This window comes from Oncorhynchus clarkii, unplaced genomic scaffold (assembly GCF_045791955.1).
Source record: "Oncorhynchus clarkii lewisi isolate Uvic-CL-2024 unplaced genomic scaffold, UVic_Ocla_1.0 unplaced_contig_8064_pilon_pilon, whole genome shotgun sequence".
NCBI classification, from domain to species: domain Eukaryota; kingdom Metazoa; phylum Chordata; class Actinopteri; order Salmoniformes; family Salmonidae; genus Oncorhynchus; species Oncorhynchus clarkii.
Window position 1 is genome coordinate 58,234 of NW_027258416.1, and position 18,689 is coordinate 76,922.

At 42.7% G+C, this 18,689-nt stretch overlaps 1 protein-coding gene across 1 annotated transcript; it reads right to left on the reverse strand.

The window, feature by feature from the left end:
• Nucleotides 1-340: 340 nt before the first annotated feature.
• On the reverse strand, nt 341-18,437 carry LOC139396899 (fascin-2-like). Its single transcript, XM_071143828.1, has 5 exons — nt 17,436-18,437; nt 5,878-6,034; nt 5,091-5,212; nt 902-1,069; nt 341-624 (listed from the first exon to the last, which is right to left on the reverse strand). The coding sequence occupies exons 1-5, from the start codon at nt 18,277-18,279 to the stop codon at nt 422-424; spliced, it is 1,494 nt and encodes a 497-aa protein (XP_070999929.1). The 5' UTR covers nt 18,280-18,437; the 3' UTR covers nt 341-421.
• Nucleotides 18,438-18,689: the final 252 nt, after the last annotated feature.

The window sequence follows — 18,689 nt, forward strand, 5'->3', positions numbered from 1 at the left end:
ATTCAGGCATCCAGATAATAATTTAAGGACCGCTATACAGAATCTGATGTTTTTTTATAGGCTGTGTGAGTGACCAAAATTAGCAGATTTTATTAAGTATTCGCTGTTGTTGATGTTGGCAATGTCACTTGGGAAAAAAACTATATTTAGGTAACCAATGCTTTTTTTTGGAAAACAAATACATTATAATAAAATAAACACAAAGAAACTTTCTACACATTTTCACTCTTTGCCAAAACAAAGAAGTGGGAACGGCCTCTCCTTTGCCGCTAAAGTAGAAAAGAGAGTAGTGAAAATGTTCCCCAGTCAGTCAGTGTCATGTATCGTTGTTGGTTGAGCTGTGAACCCAGGTGGGAACCAGGTCCTCCCTCTCTCCTTCTCCCTCCACGGGCTTCAGGGGTCGTCAGGAGGTCGCGCCAGGTTAGTACTCCCAGAGACAGGAGGGGTCCACGGTAGCAGCGTCGCCCTTCAGCGTGCCGCTGTCCCCACGCAGGTACTTGCCGTTCTTGCCCTTGATGCCCACCCGCCCGTGCTCCAGGAACTCCAGGAAGAAGTCCTCAGGCTTGTCTCCGTCTGAGCACACCAGGCCGCTGCTGGAGACATACCAGAACTTTCCACCTACGCCTGAGTGGAGATGGACAACGTTATTGTTAGTTAGAGATAAAGAGTTACATACTTGGTTTGGTGTACTTTGTAGTAATACTGATAGAACTATGCCACATTTTACTCTAAGACAGTAGAACACATGCAGATAGAACATTTACACATACATGGTACATGAAGACATGCACACAAATGCAAACATGCATCCATGCAAGCACACACACACACACACACACACACACACACACACACACACACACACACACACACACACACACACACACACACAAACACTGACTTTTTATGTGGTAGGCGCCATCGCTGAAAAGCAGTAAGAAGATGTCATAGACGGATCGGTTGGCATCCAGCGTGTTGGAGCTCTTGTGATGACACACAAAACCGTTCTCCCCTCGCAGGATCAACATGGGCCGATTAATGAGCTTCATCAGGAAGAGCTCATCATCACCTGCAACACAACGACAGGAAGGTAGAATAACAATAATGACAATAATAATAATGACAACAACAATAATAATAATAACAATAATAAAATAATGACAATAATAATAATGACACCAACAATAATAACAATAATAATAATAAAATAATAACAACAACAATAATGACAATAAAATAATAACAATAATAAAATAATAACAACAATAATAATACAATATTAACAATAATAACAATAATCATAATGACAATAATAATAATGACAATAAAATAATAACAATAATAAAATAATAACAAAAAAAGAATGACAATAATAATAATAATAAAATAATGACAATAATGACAATAATAATAATAACATAATGACAATAATAATCATGACAATAAAATAATAACAATAATAATAATGACAATAAAATAATAACAATAATAATAATGACAATAAAATAATAACAATAATAATAATAAAATAATAACAAACAACAATAATAACAATAATAATAATGACAACAACAATAATAACAATAAATAATAATGACAAAATTAATAATAATTTGGTGGGTGCTTATATTTGTCCTATTTCTGACATCTAAGAGTGTGTTAATATGCATATGTGAATTGGAACCCACTGGGCACAGACGTCAGTTCAACATCTATTTTTGACTTACATTTGGTTGACTAACGTGAATTCAACTTGAAATCAACAAATAAATGTCACCATGACATTGAATTTAGTTTAAAAGTTGAAAAAAAAATGGCAAAATACATTTACGTTGACGACTTTTTGCAAATCCAATCAGTTTCCCATGCTGATTCCCATGCTGATTCCCATGCTGATTCCCATGCTGATCCCCATGCTGATTCCCATGCTGATTCCCATGCTGATTCCCATGCTGATTCCCATGCTAATTCCCATGCTGATTCCCATGCTGATTCCCATGCTGATTCCCATGCTGATTCCCATGCTGATTCCCATGCTGATTCAACGTCATCACCTTGATTTGTTGTTGTTGAAATGACGTGGAAACAACGTTGATTCAGCCGTGTTTTGCCCAGTGGGAAACTAGGTTTTTGCATATCCCAACTCCCCCTGACAGTGGGGTCATGGCCAGGTGAGGCTTTAATTACACATGTCCTTTTGACAGAAACGGACTGTCCATAGTACGGTAGGGACATAGGGCGGTGGGGACATAGGGCGGTAGGGACATGGTAGGGACATAGGGCGGTAGGGACATGGTAGGGACATAGGGTGGGTGGAAAATAGGGCTATAGGGCGGACAAGGGGGGTAGTGACATAAAGGGGTATGGCAGGTGGGACATAGGGGGTAGAGACGTAGGGCGGTAGAGACATGGGGCGGGTGGGACATGGGGCTGTAGAGACATGGGGGGGATGGGACATAGAGCGGGTGGGACATAAAGCGGGTGGGACATAGGGGGTAGAGACATGGGACAGTAGAGACATAGGGCGGTAGAGACATGGGGCGGTAGAGACATGGGGCGGTAGGGACATGGGGCGTGCCATAGCTGAATCAGAATTAGTTAGGTAACATTGATAAATAAGATTTGATTTACTTTCATAATATGCTTATGTGAGATACTTGTCATTAGGATGTCTTCTTTTGGACTATACTGTTGGCAGTTGCATTTTCCTCTCTCTTCTCTAGGGAAAATCACTTGGGGCCCAGCGGGGGGAGAGGTCAGGCTTGTCTTTTACATGTCTGGTAATAGGCAGAATATCAGAAAGGGAGAAGTCAGGTTTGAACATTGTCTTCATAATGAATATATCTGTGAAACCATGTGAAGGGCTCCACTATGTCTGTACTCCAGTCACTCCCTCCTTTTCCCATTGAGTGTCTGGAACCATTTTATGTCCCCTCTGATGTTGCCCTTCTCTTGACCTAGTATATGACCTAGAGGCTCACTCTCCTCTGTGAGCTTGTCCAGGAGGGATTGTATGTGAGATGGGAGTATCTAGAATTGACAATTGATATATGCCATTGGATGAGGTAATGTTTTGGTAATATGAAGTACCAAGAACAAGAAGTAGAACCTCGTCTAAGAGACCAAACTGAACAATAATTTATAGCTAATGCTATCTGGCTATGGAATACTCCTCTTTCAAGTAAAATACCCTTTGTGAAGTTCCTAAGATCTGTGGTTCGTCATTGTGAGTTGAGAGGGGTGTATCTTGGCTCTAAAAGATGAAGTATTCTTTTGTAAGTACTCTCAGAATTAATTTATAGACACTGAATTGATCTGAGAGTCACAGGGCTATGGTGAAGCTCATATAATTAAAGATGAAGTTTAAATAACTCTGACTGGTGTGTGGTTTGCTCTCTCATCATTTGGTAATGCAGGAAATTGCCACGACAGGCGGTAGATACATGGGGCGGTAGAGACATAGGGCGGGTGGGACATAGGCCGGGTGGGACATAGGGCGGTAGAGACATAGGGCGGTAGAGACATAGGGCGGTAGAGACATAGGGCGGACATGGGGCGGTAGAGACATAGAGCGGACATGGGGCGGTAGAGACATAGAGCGGGTGGGACATAGGGCGGTAGAGACATAGGGCGGACATGGGGCGGTAGAGACATAGGGCGGGTGGGACATAGGGCGGTTGGGACATAGGGCGGTAGAGACATAGGGCGGTAGGGACATAGAGCGGTAGGGACATAGGACAGGTGGGACATAGGGCGGTAGAGACATAGGGCGGTAGAGACAGGACGGGTGGGACATAGGACGGGTGGGACATAGGACTTGTGGGACATGGGGTGGACATGGGGCGGTAGAGACATGGGGCGGTAGAGACATAGGGCAGTAAGGCCATGGGGCGGTAGAGACATGGGGCGGTAGAGACATGGGGCGGTAGAGACATGGGGCGGTAAGGCCAAATGCCAGATGGGACTCTGGATTTTAGCCCTGTGGACCTGTCAGAATTATATTTTTTGAGCTAGTATTTTCTATTTGTATTATCTATTTGTATTATGGATCCCCATTAGCTGTTGCCAAAGCAGCAGCTCCTCTTCCTGGGGTCCAGCAAAATTAAGGCAGTTTATACAATTTTAAAACATTATAATACATTCACAGATTTCACAACACACTGTGTGCCCTCAGGCCCCTACTCCACCACTACCACATATCTACAGTACTAAATCCATGTGTATGTGTAGTGCACATGTTATTGTGTGTGTGTGTGTGTGTGTAGTGTGTAGTGTGTGTGTGTGTGTGTAGTGTGTAGTGTGTGTGTGTGTGTGTGTGTGTGTGTGTGTGTGTGTGTGTGTGTGTGTGTGTGTGTGTGTGTGTGTGTGTGTGTGCGTGTGTGCGTGTGTGTGTGCGTGTGTCTGTGCCAATGTTTGTGTTGCTTCACGGTCCTCGCTGTTCCATAAGGTGTTTTTTTATCTGTTTTTTAAATCTAATTTTACTGCTTGTGTCAGTTACTTTATGTGGAATAGAGTTCCATGTAGTCATGGCTCTATGTAGTCCTGTGTGCCTCCCATAGTCTGTTCTGGACTTGGGGACTGTGAAGAGACCTCTTGTGGCATGTCTAATGGGGTATGCATGGGTGTCTGAGCTGTGTGCCAGTAGTTTAGACAGACAGCTCAGTGCATTCAACATGTCATAAATAAAAGTAGTGATGAAGTCAATCTCTCCTCCACTTTCAACGGGGGGAGAGTTTGACATGCATATTATTAAAATTAGCTCTCTGTGTACATCCAAGGGCCAGCCATGCCGCCCTGTTCTAAGCCAATTGCAATTTTCCTAAGTCCTTTTTTGTAATGGGGCCCTAAAGGAAATAAATGGGCCAGTGAGAGAAATTCCCAGGCTGATGTCTGGTCCTTCCCTGTCCTTTGATCACCATTGATCTTCTATTCTTCTTCTCTTTCGTCCTCTGATCACATGCCAATTCTCTTTACACATGACACGTGCTCATTCGTCCCTCAGTCGTGTTGAGCACATTCCATGTGACACATTCAACGTGATCTCTATGCTAACTGAATCACATCAGAGATGTGGATCTCGAAGCACTTACCTACGGAATCGCTGACGGCTGAAAGCTGCCCATTCTTTTTGGTGCACACGTACTTCCCATTGCTTGCCTTCAGTGCTACACTGCGACCGAGCCATTCAATGTCAAACATTGTGTTGGCCTCCCTGTGGTTGTCCGGATAAGGGGATGAAAGAGAATAAGGAAAAGAGGGGGGGGTTAAGTTGAAAATAATTTCATGGAAGGTTGTTTAAATCTAATATAATTGTTTAAACCTAAGTGTTTTGATGTATGCCCTCATAAGCGACATTACATAAAACTGTTCATATCCTCTGGTTGCAGATCTGTTTAGTAGAGATCCGTTCTTCATGCACCCTAAACTGAGGCACATATTTGTTCTATTCCAGAACAAGAACACTAAGATTAAATTCATTTGGTTTATTCGTTGACAAGTTCAATCAGGTGTGCTTGTTCTGACAAAACAACATCTGAATGTCCAACAGATAATGTTAGCATGTTAGCATGTTAGCAAGAATGTCCAACAGATAATGTTAGCATGTTAGCAAGAATGTTCAACAGATAATGTTAGCATGTTAGCAAGAATGTCCAACAGATAATGTTAGCATGTTAGCAAGAATGTTCAACAGATAATGTTAGCATGTTAGCAAGAATGTCCAACAGATCATGTTAGCATGTTAGCAAGAATGTCCAACAGATGATGTTAGCATGTTAGCAAGAATGTCCAAAAGAATGAATTGGGAAGCCGTCTGTAGCCAACTCTATGGTGTGCATTCTCATGACAAACTAGTGAGTGTAAAATAGATCTACTTACACCTCCGTGGCTGTGGACTGGATCCCTCCGTGGGAGACCAGTGTCCAGTAGTTACCGCCGTTGGTCCTAAACATGCACTTCTTGCTCTCCTTATCAATCTCCATCTGGAAGGTCTCCATGTCTGTCTCCACATCCTGGTTGGCTGAGATGCTCACACCTATAATGATACAACACAACAAACTTCATTGCTCCATTATACAGAGACAACAAAACTTTATTGATCCATTATACAGAGACAACAACAAAAGGGAAATAAAAGAGAAAAAGACAGTTGAGATAAGAATGCCATGGCTCGGAGTCGAAGGGCATTACAATGACGATGATTACAAGCTCTTCTCACAAGCCATTTACACTCAAAGGTGATTTGCAGGAGAACCATGGACACAGTTGTGACATCTCATTAAAGAACTGTCTGTCTCTCGTCTCTTCTTCTCTAGTGTTACACAGCTCAGGGACTCACAGCACAAAACCTGGTCAGAAGACAGTGCTATTCTTATATCCCGGGCCTTGTCTAAATGGGCTGTGTGGTTAAGTTTAGATACGCTAGATCATGTCTCGTAGGCCAAAGCTTTAGACATCCTATTCATTTAGGATGATGAGTTCTTCCTTATAGAGCTTCTCTGAAAGCTGACTATTCTGGAGTATATCTCTCTCTTTTTAAAGGAGTAGGGCACCGAGCTCCACCGACCTAGATTGGATATAAAGTATCAGAGAAAAACAGGGTAGGTTCACACACAAAGTCAACAGCTTTATGATCCTTTTCATTTAGTGATTTTAACGTATTTGTTTTTTAAATCTCTTAAACTTCTGTATCATCCAACCCCAAATATGAGCTCCTTCCAATCATCCACATTTCTTCCCTTGATACAAGCCCACATCTTTTAATCACTTCCACTCACAAATGCACTCTGCTCCTTTATAGTGCAGGACTGTCAGGACAGAACATTGCCAACGTGTCATGTTAAACAGTACAATAGTCCTGGTCTTCTCGGTGTGTAACTCTGCAAGTATACCCTCATGTTGTGAGCAGGGGGGATATTACAGTATGCAACCACCGCTACTGCAGGACTGTGAGCTCATAATACACACACAGTACCTAAATAAAAAATGATGAGGACATAAACACATTGCACCAACAATCTGAATGTGAATTACCGAGGCAACGCCGCTGCAACCTTGTCTCAGAGGAAAACGTGTTAAATTTGACCAAAATCCGTGCCTCTATTTAGAATGATAGGTTACTTTACATTGGCCTACAATGTAACAGCAGCCATACAATATAACATAATACGAATTGTAGGACGTATAGTATCCTACGTCTTGATCGCTTTAACCAGTTTAGCACAGTATGATATATTATCTTCAACTGCTGTACTGTAGTACGTTAGGGGTCAGGGTTAGGAGTTGGGTCATAGGGTTAAGGTCAGGGTTAGGAGTTGGGTCATAGGGTTAAGGTTAGGAGTTGGGTTATAGGGTTAAGGTTAGGAGTTGGGTTATAGGGTTAAGGTTAGGAGTTGGGTCATAAGGTTAAGGTCAGGGTTAAGGAGTTGGGTTATAGGGTTAAGTTTAGGAGTTGGGTCATAGGGTTAAGGTTAGGAGTTGGGTTATATGGTTAAGGTCAGGGTTGGGAGTTGGGTTATAGGGTTAAGGTCAGGGTTAGGAGTTGGGTTATAGGGTTAAGGTCAGGGTTGGGAGTTGGGTTATAGGGTTAAGGTCAGGGTTAGGAGTTGGGTCATAGGGTTAAGGTTAGGGTTAGGAGTTGGGTCATAGGGTTAAGGTCAGGGTTAGCTAACATGCTAAGTAGTTTCAAAGTAGCTAAAATGGTGTAAGTAGTTGCAAAGTTGCTAATTAGCTAAAATACTAAAGTTGTCTGTGATGAGATTCAAACACACAACATTTGGGTTGCTACAGTGCCTTGCGAAAGTATTCGGCTCCCTTGAACTTTGCGACCTTTAGCCACATTTCAGGCTTCAAACTATTGGGAAGCCCCACTGGTTGTAATAAGGTTGTAACGTAATAAAATGTGGAAAAAGTAAAGGGTTATCAATACTTTCGAATGCACTGTATAATACGTTTTGCTCTGAGACCAGGCTGGATCACTATAGAGTTCAGCTGTATAATATTCTATAGGTTTTGGGATCAGCTGTATAATATTTTATAGGTTTTGGGTTCAGCTGTATAATATTTTATAGGTTTTGGGTTCAGCTGTATAATATTCTATAGGTTTTGGGTTCAGCTGTATAGTGTGTTATTTGTTTTGGGTTCAGCTGTATAATTTGTTATTGGTCTGGTGCATGAAAGGGGCAGGAGTTTTTCCTGACTACGTGACCTGGTCAGGAAAAACTCTGGTTTCTATGTATAGCCTAAAACTCTGGGCCATAGATATAGCCTAAAACTATGGCCATAGATATAGCCTAAAACTCTGGGCCATAGATATAGCCTAAAACTCTGGCCATAAGATATAGCCTAAAACTCTGGGCCATAGATATAGTCTAAAACTCTGGGCCATAGATATAGCCTAAAACTCTGGGCCATAAATATAGTCTAAAACTCTGGGCCATAGATAAAGCCTAAAACTCTGGGCCATAGATAAAGCCTAAAACTCTGGGCCATAGATATAGCCTAAAACTCTGGGCCATAGATAAAGCCTAAAACTCTGGGCCATAGATAAAGCCTAAAACCCTGGGCCATAGATAAAGTCTAAAACTAGGACCAGGAGTTATCTTCTAATTAGGTAATGTGGACAGGAAAAACTCCTGGCCTCTATACAAAGCATGCATTTCCTCCTGATTTGGGATCTCCCTGAGGTTTGAACGTCCAAAGAGGAAGTCCCTGGATGTGAGAGGACCAGGGTGGTGTTCATTAGGCACTAAACGGGATAAAACTGAATGAAACATTGCATTGCATGCCCTAATGAACACGACCATAGGAGAGGTGGTGTGAGAGTTGACCTTGGCACCGCCTTGCCCCGAGGTATCCCGCTGCTCGGATGAGCCTGTCATTTGCACGTCCTGTCTTATCCTGCCAGTTTATCTCACACAGCAGATTACACGTGTCCCGAGGTGACCGCAAGTTGTGACACTTACATTGTGATAAAAAAAATTATTAAACTAACATGTCTGGTTGTGTTGTGACAGACGAAGCAGTGCACATGCGGGATTAGGTTCTGGGTGCCACGATGACATGTTGGGTAACACAGGTACTGTAGGCCTATGTACAGCACCTTCAGAAATTATTCCCACCCCTCAACATATAATTTGTTATGTTACAGCCTGAATTTGAAATGCATCAAACATTTTCTCACCCATCTACACACAATACACCATATTGACTAAGTGAAAACATGTTTTTGACATTTTTCAAATGTATTGAAAATTAAATACAGAATTATCTAATTTACATAAGTATTCACATCCCTGAGTCAATTCTTTGTAGAAGCATGTTTGGCAGCGATTACAGCTGTGAGGCTTTCTGGGTAAGGCTCTAAGTGCTTTCCACACCTGGATTGTGCACCATTTTGTATTTATTTATTTGATTTAACCAGGTAGGCCAGTTGAGAACAAGTTCTCATTTACAACTGTAACCTGGCCAAGATAAAGCATAGCAGTACGACGAAAACAACAGCACAGAGTTACACATAAACAAATGTACAGTCAATAACACAAAAGAAAATAAAAATTGAAAGATCTATGTACAGTGTGTGCAAATGTAGAAGAGTAGGGAGGTAGGTAATAAATAGGCCATAGAGGCGAAAATATTACAATTTAATATTAATACTGGAATGATATATTGTGTGTGCAGATGATGATGTGCAAGTAGAGATACTGAGGTGCAAAAGAGGGTAAGTAATAATATGGGGATGAGGTAGTCGGTTGTGCTACTTACAGACTGGCTGTGTACAGGTATAGTGATCGGTAAGCTGATCTGACAGCTGATGCTTAAAGTTAGAGAGGGAGATGTAAGACTCCAGCTTCAGAGATTCTTGCAATTCGCTCCAGTCATTGGCAGCAGAGAACTGGAAGGAGAGGCGGCCAAAGGAAGTGTTGGCTTTGGGGATGACCAGTGCAATATACCTGCTGGAGCGCGTGCTACAGGTGGGTGTTGCTATGGTGACCAGTGAGCTGAGATAAGGCAGGGCTTTACCTATCAAAGACTTATAGATGACCTGGAGCCAGTGGGTTTGGCGGTGGATATGTAGTGAGGGCCAGCCAACGAGAGAATAGAGGTCGCAGTGGTGGGTAGTGTATGGGGCTTTGGTGATAAAAATGGATGGCACTGTGATAGACTACATCCAGTTTGCTGAGTAGAGTGTTGGGGTCTATTTTGTAAATGACATTGCCGAAGTCAAGGATTGGTAGGATAGTCAGTTTTACGAGGGTATGTTTGGCGGAATGAGTGAAGGAGGTTTTGTTTGCGAAATAGGAAGCCGATTCTAGATTTAATTTGGGATTGGAGATGCGAGTCTGGAAGGACAGTTTACAATCTAACCAGACCCCTAGGTATTTGTAGTTGTCCACATATTCTAAGTCAGAACCGTCCAGAGTAGTGATGCTAGTCAGCGGGAGGGTGCGGGCAGCGATCGGTTGAAGAGCGTGCACTTAGTTTTACTAGCATTTAAAAGCAGTTGGAGGCCATGGAAGGAGTGTTGTATGACGTTGAAGCTCGTTTGAAGATTTGTTAGCACAGTGTCCAAAGAAGGGGCAGGTGTATACAGAATGGTGTTGTCTGCGTAGAGGTGGATCAGAGAATCACCAGTAGCATTCATCTTTTCAAAATTATTCAAGCTCTGTCAAAATGGTTGTTGGTCATTGCTAGACAGGTCTTGTCATAGATTTTTTTGTAGATTTATGTCAAAACTGTAACTCGGCCACTCAGGAACATTCACTGTCTTCTTGGTACCTCCATTCCGTTTGTACATTCATCTCCTAGTGTCTGGTAGAAAGCACTCTAAGGCAAAAACTCCATTCCGTTTGTTTTTATCATGTTCTTAACAATTACAAGCATACCCATAACATGATGCAGCCACCACAACAACAATGTTGTTGATCCATCCTCACTTTTCTCTAATCACAGCCATTAAACTCTAACTGTTTTAACGTCACCATTAACCTCATGGTGAAATTCCTGAGCGGTTTCCTTCCTTTCTGGCAACTGAGTTAGGAAGGACGCCTGTATCTTTGTAGTGACTGGGTGTATTGATACACCATCCAAAGTGTAATTAATAACTTCACCATGCTCAAAGGGATATTCAATGTCTACTTTTTATATTTTTACTAATCTACCAATAGGTGCCCTTCTTTGTGAGGCATTGGAAAACCTCCCTGGTCTTTGTGGTTTAATCTATGTTTGAAAGGCAATACTCAACTGAGGGACCTGACAGATAATTGTATGTATGGGGTACAGAAATGACACAGTCATTTAAAAATCATGTTAAACATTATTATTGCACACAGAGTGATTCCATGCAACTCATGTGACTTGTTCAGCACATTTTTACTCCTGAACTTATTTAGGCATGCATTACAAAGGGGTTGAATACTTATTGACTCAAGACATTTCAGCGTTTAATTTTAAATTAATTTGTAAACATTTCAAAAAACATAATTCCACTTTGACATTATGGGGTATTGTGTGTAGGCCACTGACAAAATAATCTCAATATAAACCATCTTAAATTCCGCCGGTAACACAACAACATGTGGAAAAAGTCAAGGGGAGTGAATACTTTCTGAAGGCTCTGTATGTGTGTGTTTGTGTCCCCGCAGTTCCTTCAGATGTTTCCAGGTGTTTGCCAGTGTCCCTGCAGTTCCTTCAGATGTTTCCAGGTGTTTGCCAGTGTCCCCGCAGTTCCTTCAGATGTTTCCAGGTGTTTGCCAGTGTCCCCGCAGTTCCTTCAGATGTTTCCAGGTGTTTTCCAGTGTCCCCGCAGTTCCTTCAGATGTTTCCAGGTGTTTGCCAGTGTCCCCGCAGTTCCTTCAGATGTTTCCAGGTGTTTGCCAGTGTCCCCGCAGTTCCTTCAGATGTTTCCAGGTGTTTGCCAGTGTCCCCGCAGTTCCTTCAGATGTTTCCAGACCTGGGTTCTAATCATTTCTGTTTGAAAGCTTTTAAATGCTTTGAGTGTTTGATTGAGTCTGCCTTGAGTACCAGATGGGCAGGGTTTGTACTTTTGCTTAAGCTTAATCAAGCGCAGCCCAAAGTATTTGATAGAAAATAAATACTGAATCCAGCTTTTGCTTTTCACCACTGACCCCTCACTCCACCCATAGTGGTGCAATATCACTGTGTAATAGAAATATCTCCCGATGTGGTACTGTAGGGAAGCACAGCTACTGCAACAGTTCTAGAAATACTCAAATGAAGGACTGGAAATGTATTTGGAGAAACCTGATGCGGCCAAATAACTGTTGGGAATGGCCCATCATCCAAAAGGCATAGATATTGACTGAGGATACAAATATGTTTGAAAAGCACAGCATTCACAATAGACAACAAGTAAGCACCAATGACATCATTAAAGATGCACTCCAGGATCGTAAGCACAATAAAATCGTAACATATCATACGATTTTCACAATGTATATATATATATATATATATATAAATTGTTTGCAAGATGTAACTTATTATACGAAATGGATGACGTAGTACACAATTGGATGACGTAGTACACAATTTGATGACGTAGTACACAATTTGATGACGTAGTACACAATTTGATGACATAGTACACAATTTGATGACGTAGTACACAATTTGATGACGTAGTACACAATTTGATGACGTGGTACACAATTTGATGACGTAGTACACAAATGGATGACGTAGTACACAATTTGATGACGTAGTACACAATTTGATGACGTAGTACACAATTTGATGACGTAGTACACAATTTGATGACGTAGTACACAATTTGATGACGTAGTGCACAATTTGATGACGTAGTACACCATTTGATGACGTAGTACACAATTTGATGACGTAGTGCACAATTTGATGACGTAGTACACAATTTGATGACGTAGTACACAATTTGATGACGTAGTACACAATTTCATGACGTAGTACACAATTTGATGACGTAGTACACAATTTGATGACATAGTGCACAATTTGATGACGTAGTACACAATTTGATGACGTAGTACACAATTTGATGACATAGTACACAATTTCATGACGTAGTACACAAAAAACGGGGACCACTTTTGGCTCGTGAGCACCACTTTTAAAACTACTGGCTGAAATGATACAGAAGTTTGAGAGTGCATCTTTAATGAAGGCTATATATAGCTGAGCTTTCAAAGTCTAAAATATAGTCATTTTCTAAATGTTGCAACATTACAAACTGAAGCCTTCACTTTAGAGCATTATTCAATCAAGTCTAGTGTTAAATTACATCATCAAATCTAGGAGTGGGGGAGACTATTTGCCGTAAAATGAGATGCATGAGATACCCTACACACTGACATTAAGGGTTGTCCTACACACATCCCGTAGGGACTGACATTAAAGATTGTCCTACACACATCCCGTAGGGACTGACATTAAAGATTGTCCTACACATATCCCGTAGGGACTGACAATAAGGATTATCCTACACACATCCCATAGGGACTGACATTAAAGATTGTCCTACACACATCCCATAGGGACTGACATTAAGGATTGTCCTAGGGACTGACATTAAGGGTTGTCCTATGCACATCCCATAGGGACTGACATTAAGGATTGTCCTATGCACATCCCGTAGGGACTGACATTAAGGATTGTCCTATGCACATCCCATAGGGACTGACATTAAGGGTTGTCCTACACACATCCCGTAGGGACTGACATTAAGGGTTGTCCTACACACATCCCGTAGGGACTGACATTAAGGGTTGTCCTACACACATCCCGTAGGGACTGACATTAAGGGTTGTCCTAGGGACTGACATTAAGGGTTGTCCTAGGGACTGACATTAAGTTTAAAAATATATATTTTTACTAATTAAACATTAAGGATTGTCCTACACATATCCCGTAGGGACTGACATTAAGGGTTGTCCTAGGGACTGACATTAAGGGTTGTCCTAGGGACTGACATTAAGTTTAAAAATATATATTTTTACAAATTAAACATTAAGGGTTGTCCTATGCACATCCCATAGGGACTGACATTAAGGGTTGTCCCATACACATCCCATAGGGAATGTCCTTGAATGGCCCAGCCTGAGCCGGGACTTGAACCCGATTGAACATCTCTAAAGAGACCTGAAAATAGCTGTGCAGCGACGATCCCCATCCAACGTGACTGAGCTTAAGAGGATCTGGAGAGAAGAATGGGACAAACTCGCCAAATACAGGTGTGCCAAGCTTGTACCCAAGAAGAATTGAGGCTGTAATCGCTGCTAAAGGTGCTACAACAAAGTACTGAGTAAAGGGTTTGAATACTTATGTAAATGTATTTTTATAAATTTGCTAATATTTCAACAAATCTGTTTTTGCTTTGTCTTGATGGGGCATTGTGTGTAGATTTATAAGTAAAAAAAACAATTTTAGAATAAGGTTGTAACGTAACAAAATGTGGAAAAGTCAAGGGGCCTGAATACTTTCCAAATGCACTGTAAATAGCAGATTGTGTCTGCTGGAGTTCAAATTAGATACCACAGAAATATCCCTCAACCTTTCTCTTAAGCCTGTTACCACCCTAATCCCATACACACACCCCTCCACCCATCCTGCTCATTCGCCTGCTGTAATTCCCTCGGTGGTGCAATGCAAATCTGCACCACAGGGCCCACTAAGCAGCTTTCTGGTGCCTGCCTCGTTCCTAAAACAAATGTCGGGGGAGAGGAGACACCAGTGGTGTATTCATTCGTGCACATTGTAGCAAAACGAAAATGAGAGTTTCTTAGTGGACAAGTTCAGGTTAGTCTCTCCCAGTTTCGTCCCGTTTGCTTCAGTCTGTTTCCTAGTGAATACACCCCATGCAAAAACACTCCTCTTCAGAGAGACCAAGCACAACATTATGGGTTGGGTTGCCATATTGGACATTTTGAAAAGCCACTTGTTGAACATTTTAACCAAAGGAACAGTAGAATGAACTGGGGATAATATTGAGTGCTAATTTTTGCGATCAAATATACTATTTCATGCCTGATCAATATTTGAGCCAGTAGCCTACATACATTATTTTTTAAATCTATTTATATTTTTTTTATTTAACCTTAATTTAACTAGACAAGTCAGTTAAGAACAAATTATTATTTACAATGACGGCCTACCCCAGCCAAACCTGGATGACGCTGGGCCAATGCCTTAGACCACTGTACTATTTCATATTTATTTTGTTGATCTGTAAAATCATCCTGAACTCGTACAATTTAAAATCACATTTACCTCTATATTTTTACCAACTCGTAAGAAATAGCATACCAGGGGAGGCCTGTGCAGGGTAGGGAGGGAAGAATGCATCTCCCTAGTAAATTTGGGAGAAATTGTAATGAATAAAACCTATATAAAAATCATTTTGGTACTTGTAGGTTATGTCATTGTGAATGTAGCTGTGGCAGGGTGACACCCTCACTGAATGACACCCTACAAGTCTTTGTTTGGAACTTCATCCAAACCTGTGACCAGAAACAGCCAAAGTCCCTTCAGTCTCTTTCTAACCTGTCCTCCTTGCCTGCTGGCCTGTCTCTAGGTATGTCACTGTCAGCAGAGGAGATCTCTCCACCTTCATTCCTCTCTCAGGGAAAGCCTCTGCCGAGAGCTAATGATGGGTGTAGGTAACTGATCAGTCTGACTAGTTCTCCTATTTTAACTGCTCTCTCACTGCCTGTCCAGACTAATAGATGACTTCCTCTACCTGCCACAATCAAACAACCTCAGCCCCCATTACAATTACAACCACTCACTCTCCTCACTCTCACTCCACAGATAAAGCATCAGGTAGTTTCAGTTTGATAATAGAATGGTTGTGATCCTGAAATGCACATTGATAGGAATTAGTTAATAGCACCAGCAGGACCCCTCTGCCTCCCTGGAGTCATCAGCCTGCGCTCTGCCTAATCTCTTCTATGGAACACACAGTGGAAATGACAAAGCCCATTACCATGACGACCCGGATGACACGCGTAATGGTGCCCAATGGCTGACTGACCATATGCACCGTGCAGAGCGAGGAGACAAGCATGGCTGCCCTCCAGTTGTACCGTACTTGACACTTGTCACATGCTTTCACAATGTTCTTTCTGAACATTTCCAGGAGAGAGTCTCTGACAATCTTTTTGGATCCCCTAATTGATGACTTTATTTCTGATTCTCGTTGAGTAGAGAACCTTCCCCTATGTGGGCTAACATTCCTAGTGGGCTGCTACACTGCATGCTTAATGTATTTTGAGATATGTCTCAATGCTCACTTGAGTGAATGGTTTCTGAAATTGACAAATATGACTGAACTGACAGAGACAGACCCACGGGCTTCACTAAGGGTGTAGAGCAGAGGAGGCTGATGAGGGGAGGACAGCTCATAATGATGTCTGGAATGGTATCAAACACATGGTTTCTATATGGTTGACACCATTCCATTGACTCCATTCCAGCCATTACTATGAGCCGACCTCTCCTCAGCCGTCTCACTGGAGCAGAGCAGCACCCAAGACCATGCCATCATCCTGTCGCGCCGAGACACATTTTCTGATTCTAATTGTTGAGATGTAAGGAGTCTTTCAACAGCATGAACTTTTCATCTAATTGCTAAGGAGTGTAACTAAAGACAAAGTGAGCTTCAGCACTGAGCTAACTAATGGTGATTATATTGGACTGCCATTTGCTTGTGATAGAACCAACCAACCTCTACAGGGAAATTATGCAAACGTGAACATTTTCCTACTTGGAATTTCTTGACGTCAACCATAACGCATGAAGTGTGGATTTGCAGGTCAATTACACTGGAGGTTGATCGTGCTGAGCACAGTACAATAAGACTTATTATTTTCTGAACCAAATGGATTTGTACTCTACTCTTCTCTGTGTGTTTAATGTCATGTCAGGTTTGTAGCAATTAAAAGCGTTGAACAAAAAATAAAAATACTTTCAGCAATTCTAAAGCTCCCTGAGAATGTCACTTGTTTTTTTTCCCCAATGGGTTCACAGCTGGCCTACCTACTCTATTGTCTCCATCCCGTTCCTTTCTCAAAATAGAGCAGGCAGAACCTCCCTGGTTAGTCCGTTTGCCGTCCAAATGGAAAATAGAAAGCCGTTTAGAACATTAGTTTCCTCCGTTCTGGGTGGATTCCAAGGAAAGTATAGCAGGTCAATTTGATAGCAATCTCCTGGGAACCCTACTGTGAGCCTAATGGGGTTCTGCTGACATTATTCTTTTCAATTCTTCTGCAGCTAGATGTGCACCTTCAGAGAGGATATTGAATGTATCACCCAAGACATTTCCAACCCCAAATATTGTCCAAACATCAAATTAGTTCAAAGTTTTCATCTCAGTAGAGACTATACAAAAACACTTAAATAATGTGCATTATAGCAATAAATATATACATTGGCTGGATAATTACCTTGTTTGACGGAGACAAATCTTTTGTTGGCTGCCTGGAAAATGACTTGCGGGTGGCTCTCCTCTAGATCAAACAGCTCATCCTTGCCAGGCTTGGAGCACCTGCCTGAGCGCAGCGTGCCGGTCGGGCCCATGGGTGTCAGGTACTTCCCATCGCAGTCCTTGAAGGCCAGCTTGCCTGACTTGAGCTCCAGGGTGAAGCTGGTGGTGGGGGTGTTCTCTTTGACCAGCTTCCCGTCGTTGCTGAGGAAGCGGCTGTCGCACGTCTTCAGGAAGTACTTTCCTTCCAGGTATACCAGGGTGACCAGGGAGTCCGAGCCCCAGGGGATGTTGCTGTCCACCGAGATCTCTCCTTCCCTGGCAAACAGGTGGGCGTAGCGTTTGCGCGCCACGCTGAGCAGGCTAGATTGCGGATGGAGGGCCAGGTGGACGGCCCACAGCTCGGGCTCCCCGATGGCCTGGGCGAAGCAGGACAGGTAGTCAGCCGAGCCTCCGAAGAAGCGCAGGTATGTCTCCGACTGCAGCGCCCAGCGGCCGTCCGACTGGGCCACGATCAGGAAGCGGCAGCCGGGCGAGTCGGGCTGCTCTGCCCCGCAGCTCACCTTACCATCCTTGTCGGAGGCCAGGTAGCGGCCCAGATGGCTGCGAAGGAACACTACCTGGGTGTCCTGGTCCTCTTGCTCCAGAGTCCAGATCTGCTTCTTCTTCATGCTGGAGGCCGAGGCGTTCACCTTGAAGCCGAAGGCCTCGGCCGTTAGGTAACGGCTCTCGTGGTTGATGAGGCCAAACTGCAGCTTCAAGGCTTTGTTAATTCCGTTCGTGGGCATCGTCGATCCGTTGTCCATAGACACACACACACACACACACGCAGAGGTCTGGAGTGGAAAGCTAGGATGAACGAGGGGGAGGGTAGAGGGGGAAGTGTTCCCCTTTCTCTTCTCTCCAGGCGCAAAATTTCCCTGCTTTAACAACCTCCTTCTGTCTAAATGCTTGACTTCCTCTCTCTCTTCCCCCAGAGGGTTTGCACAGGCACTTGCTCTCTGTTACCTAATCAGCCAGGATTAAAATCAGCAGGACACAGGACCTCAATCCAACGAGCCGCTGACGTCACATACCAGTGCACTAAACCCACCTCTCCCTCTCCTCTTGCCTTCATTCTCTTCCTACAAATACACTTTATCTCACGCCTTTTTTTATTTCACACTCTCTCTATCACTCACAATGACACTCTCATTTCTCAGCCTTAAGTCTCTTC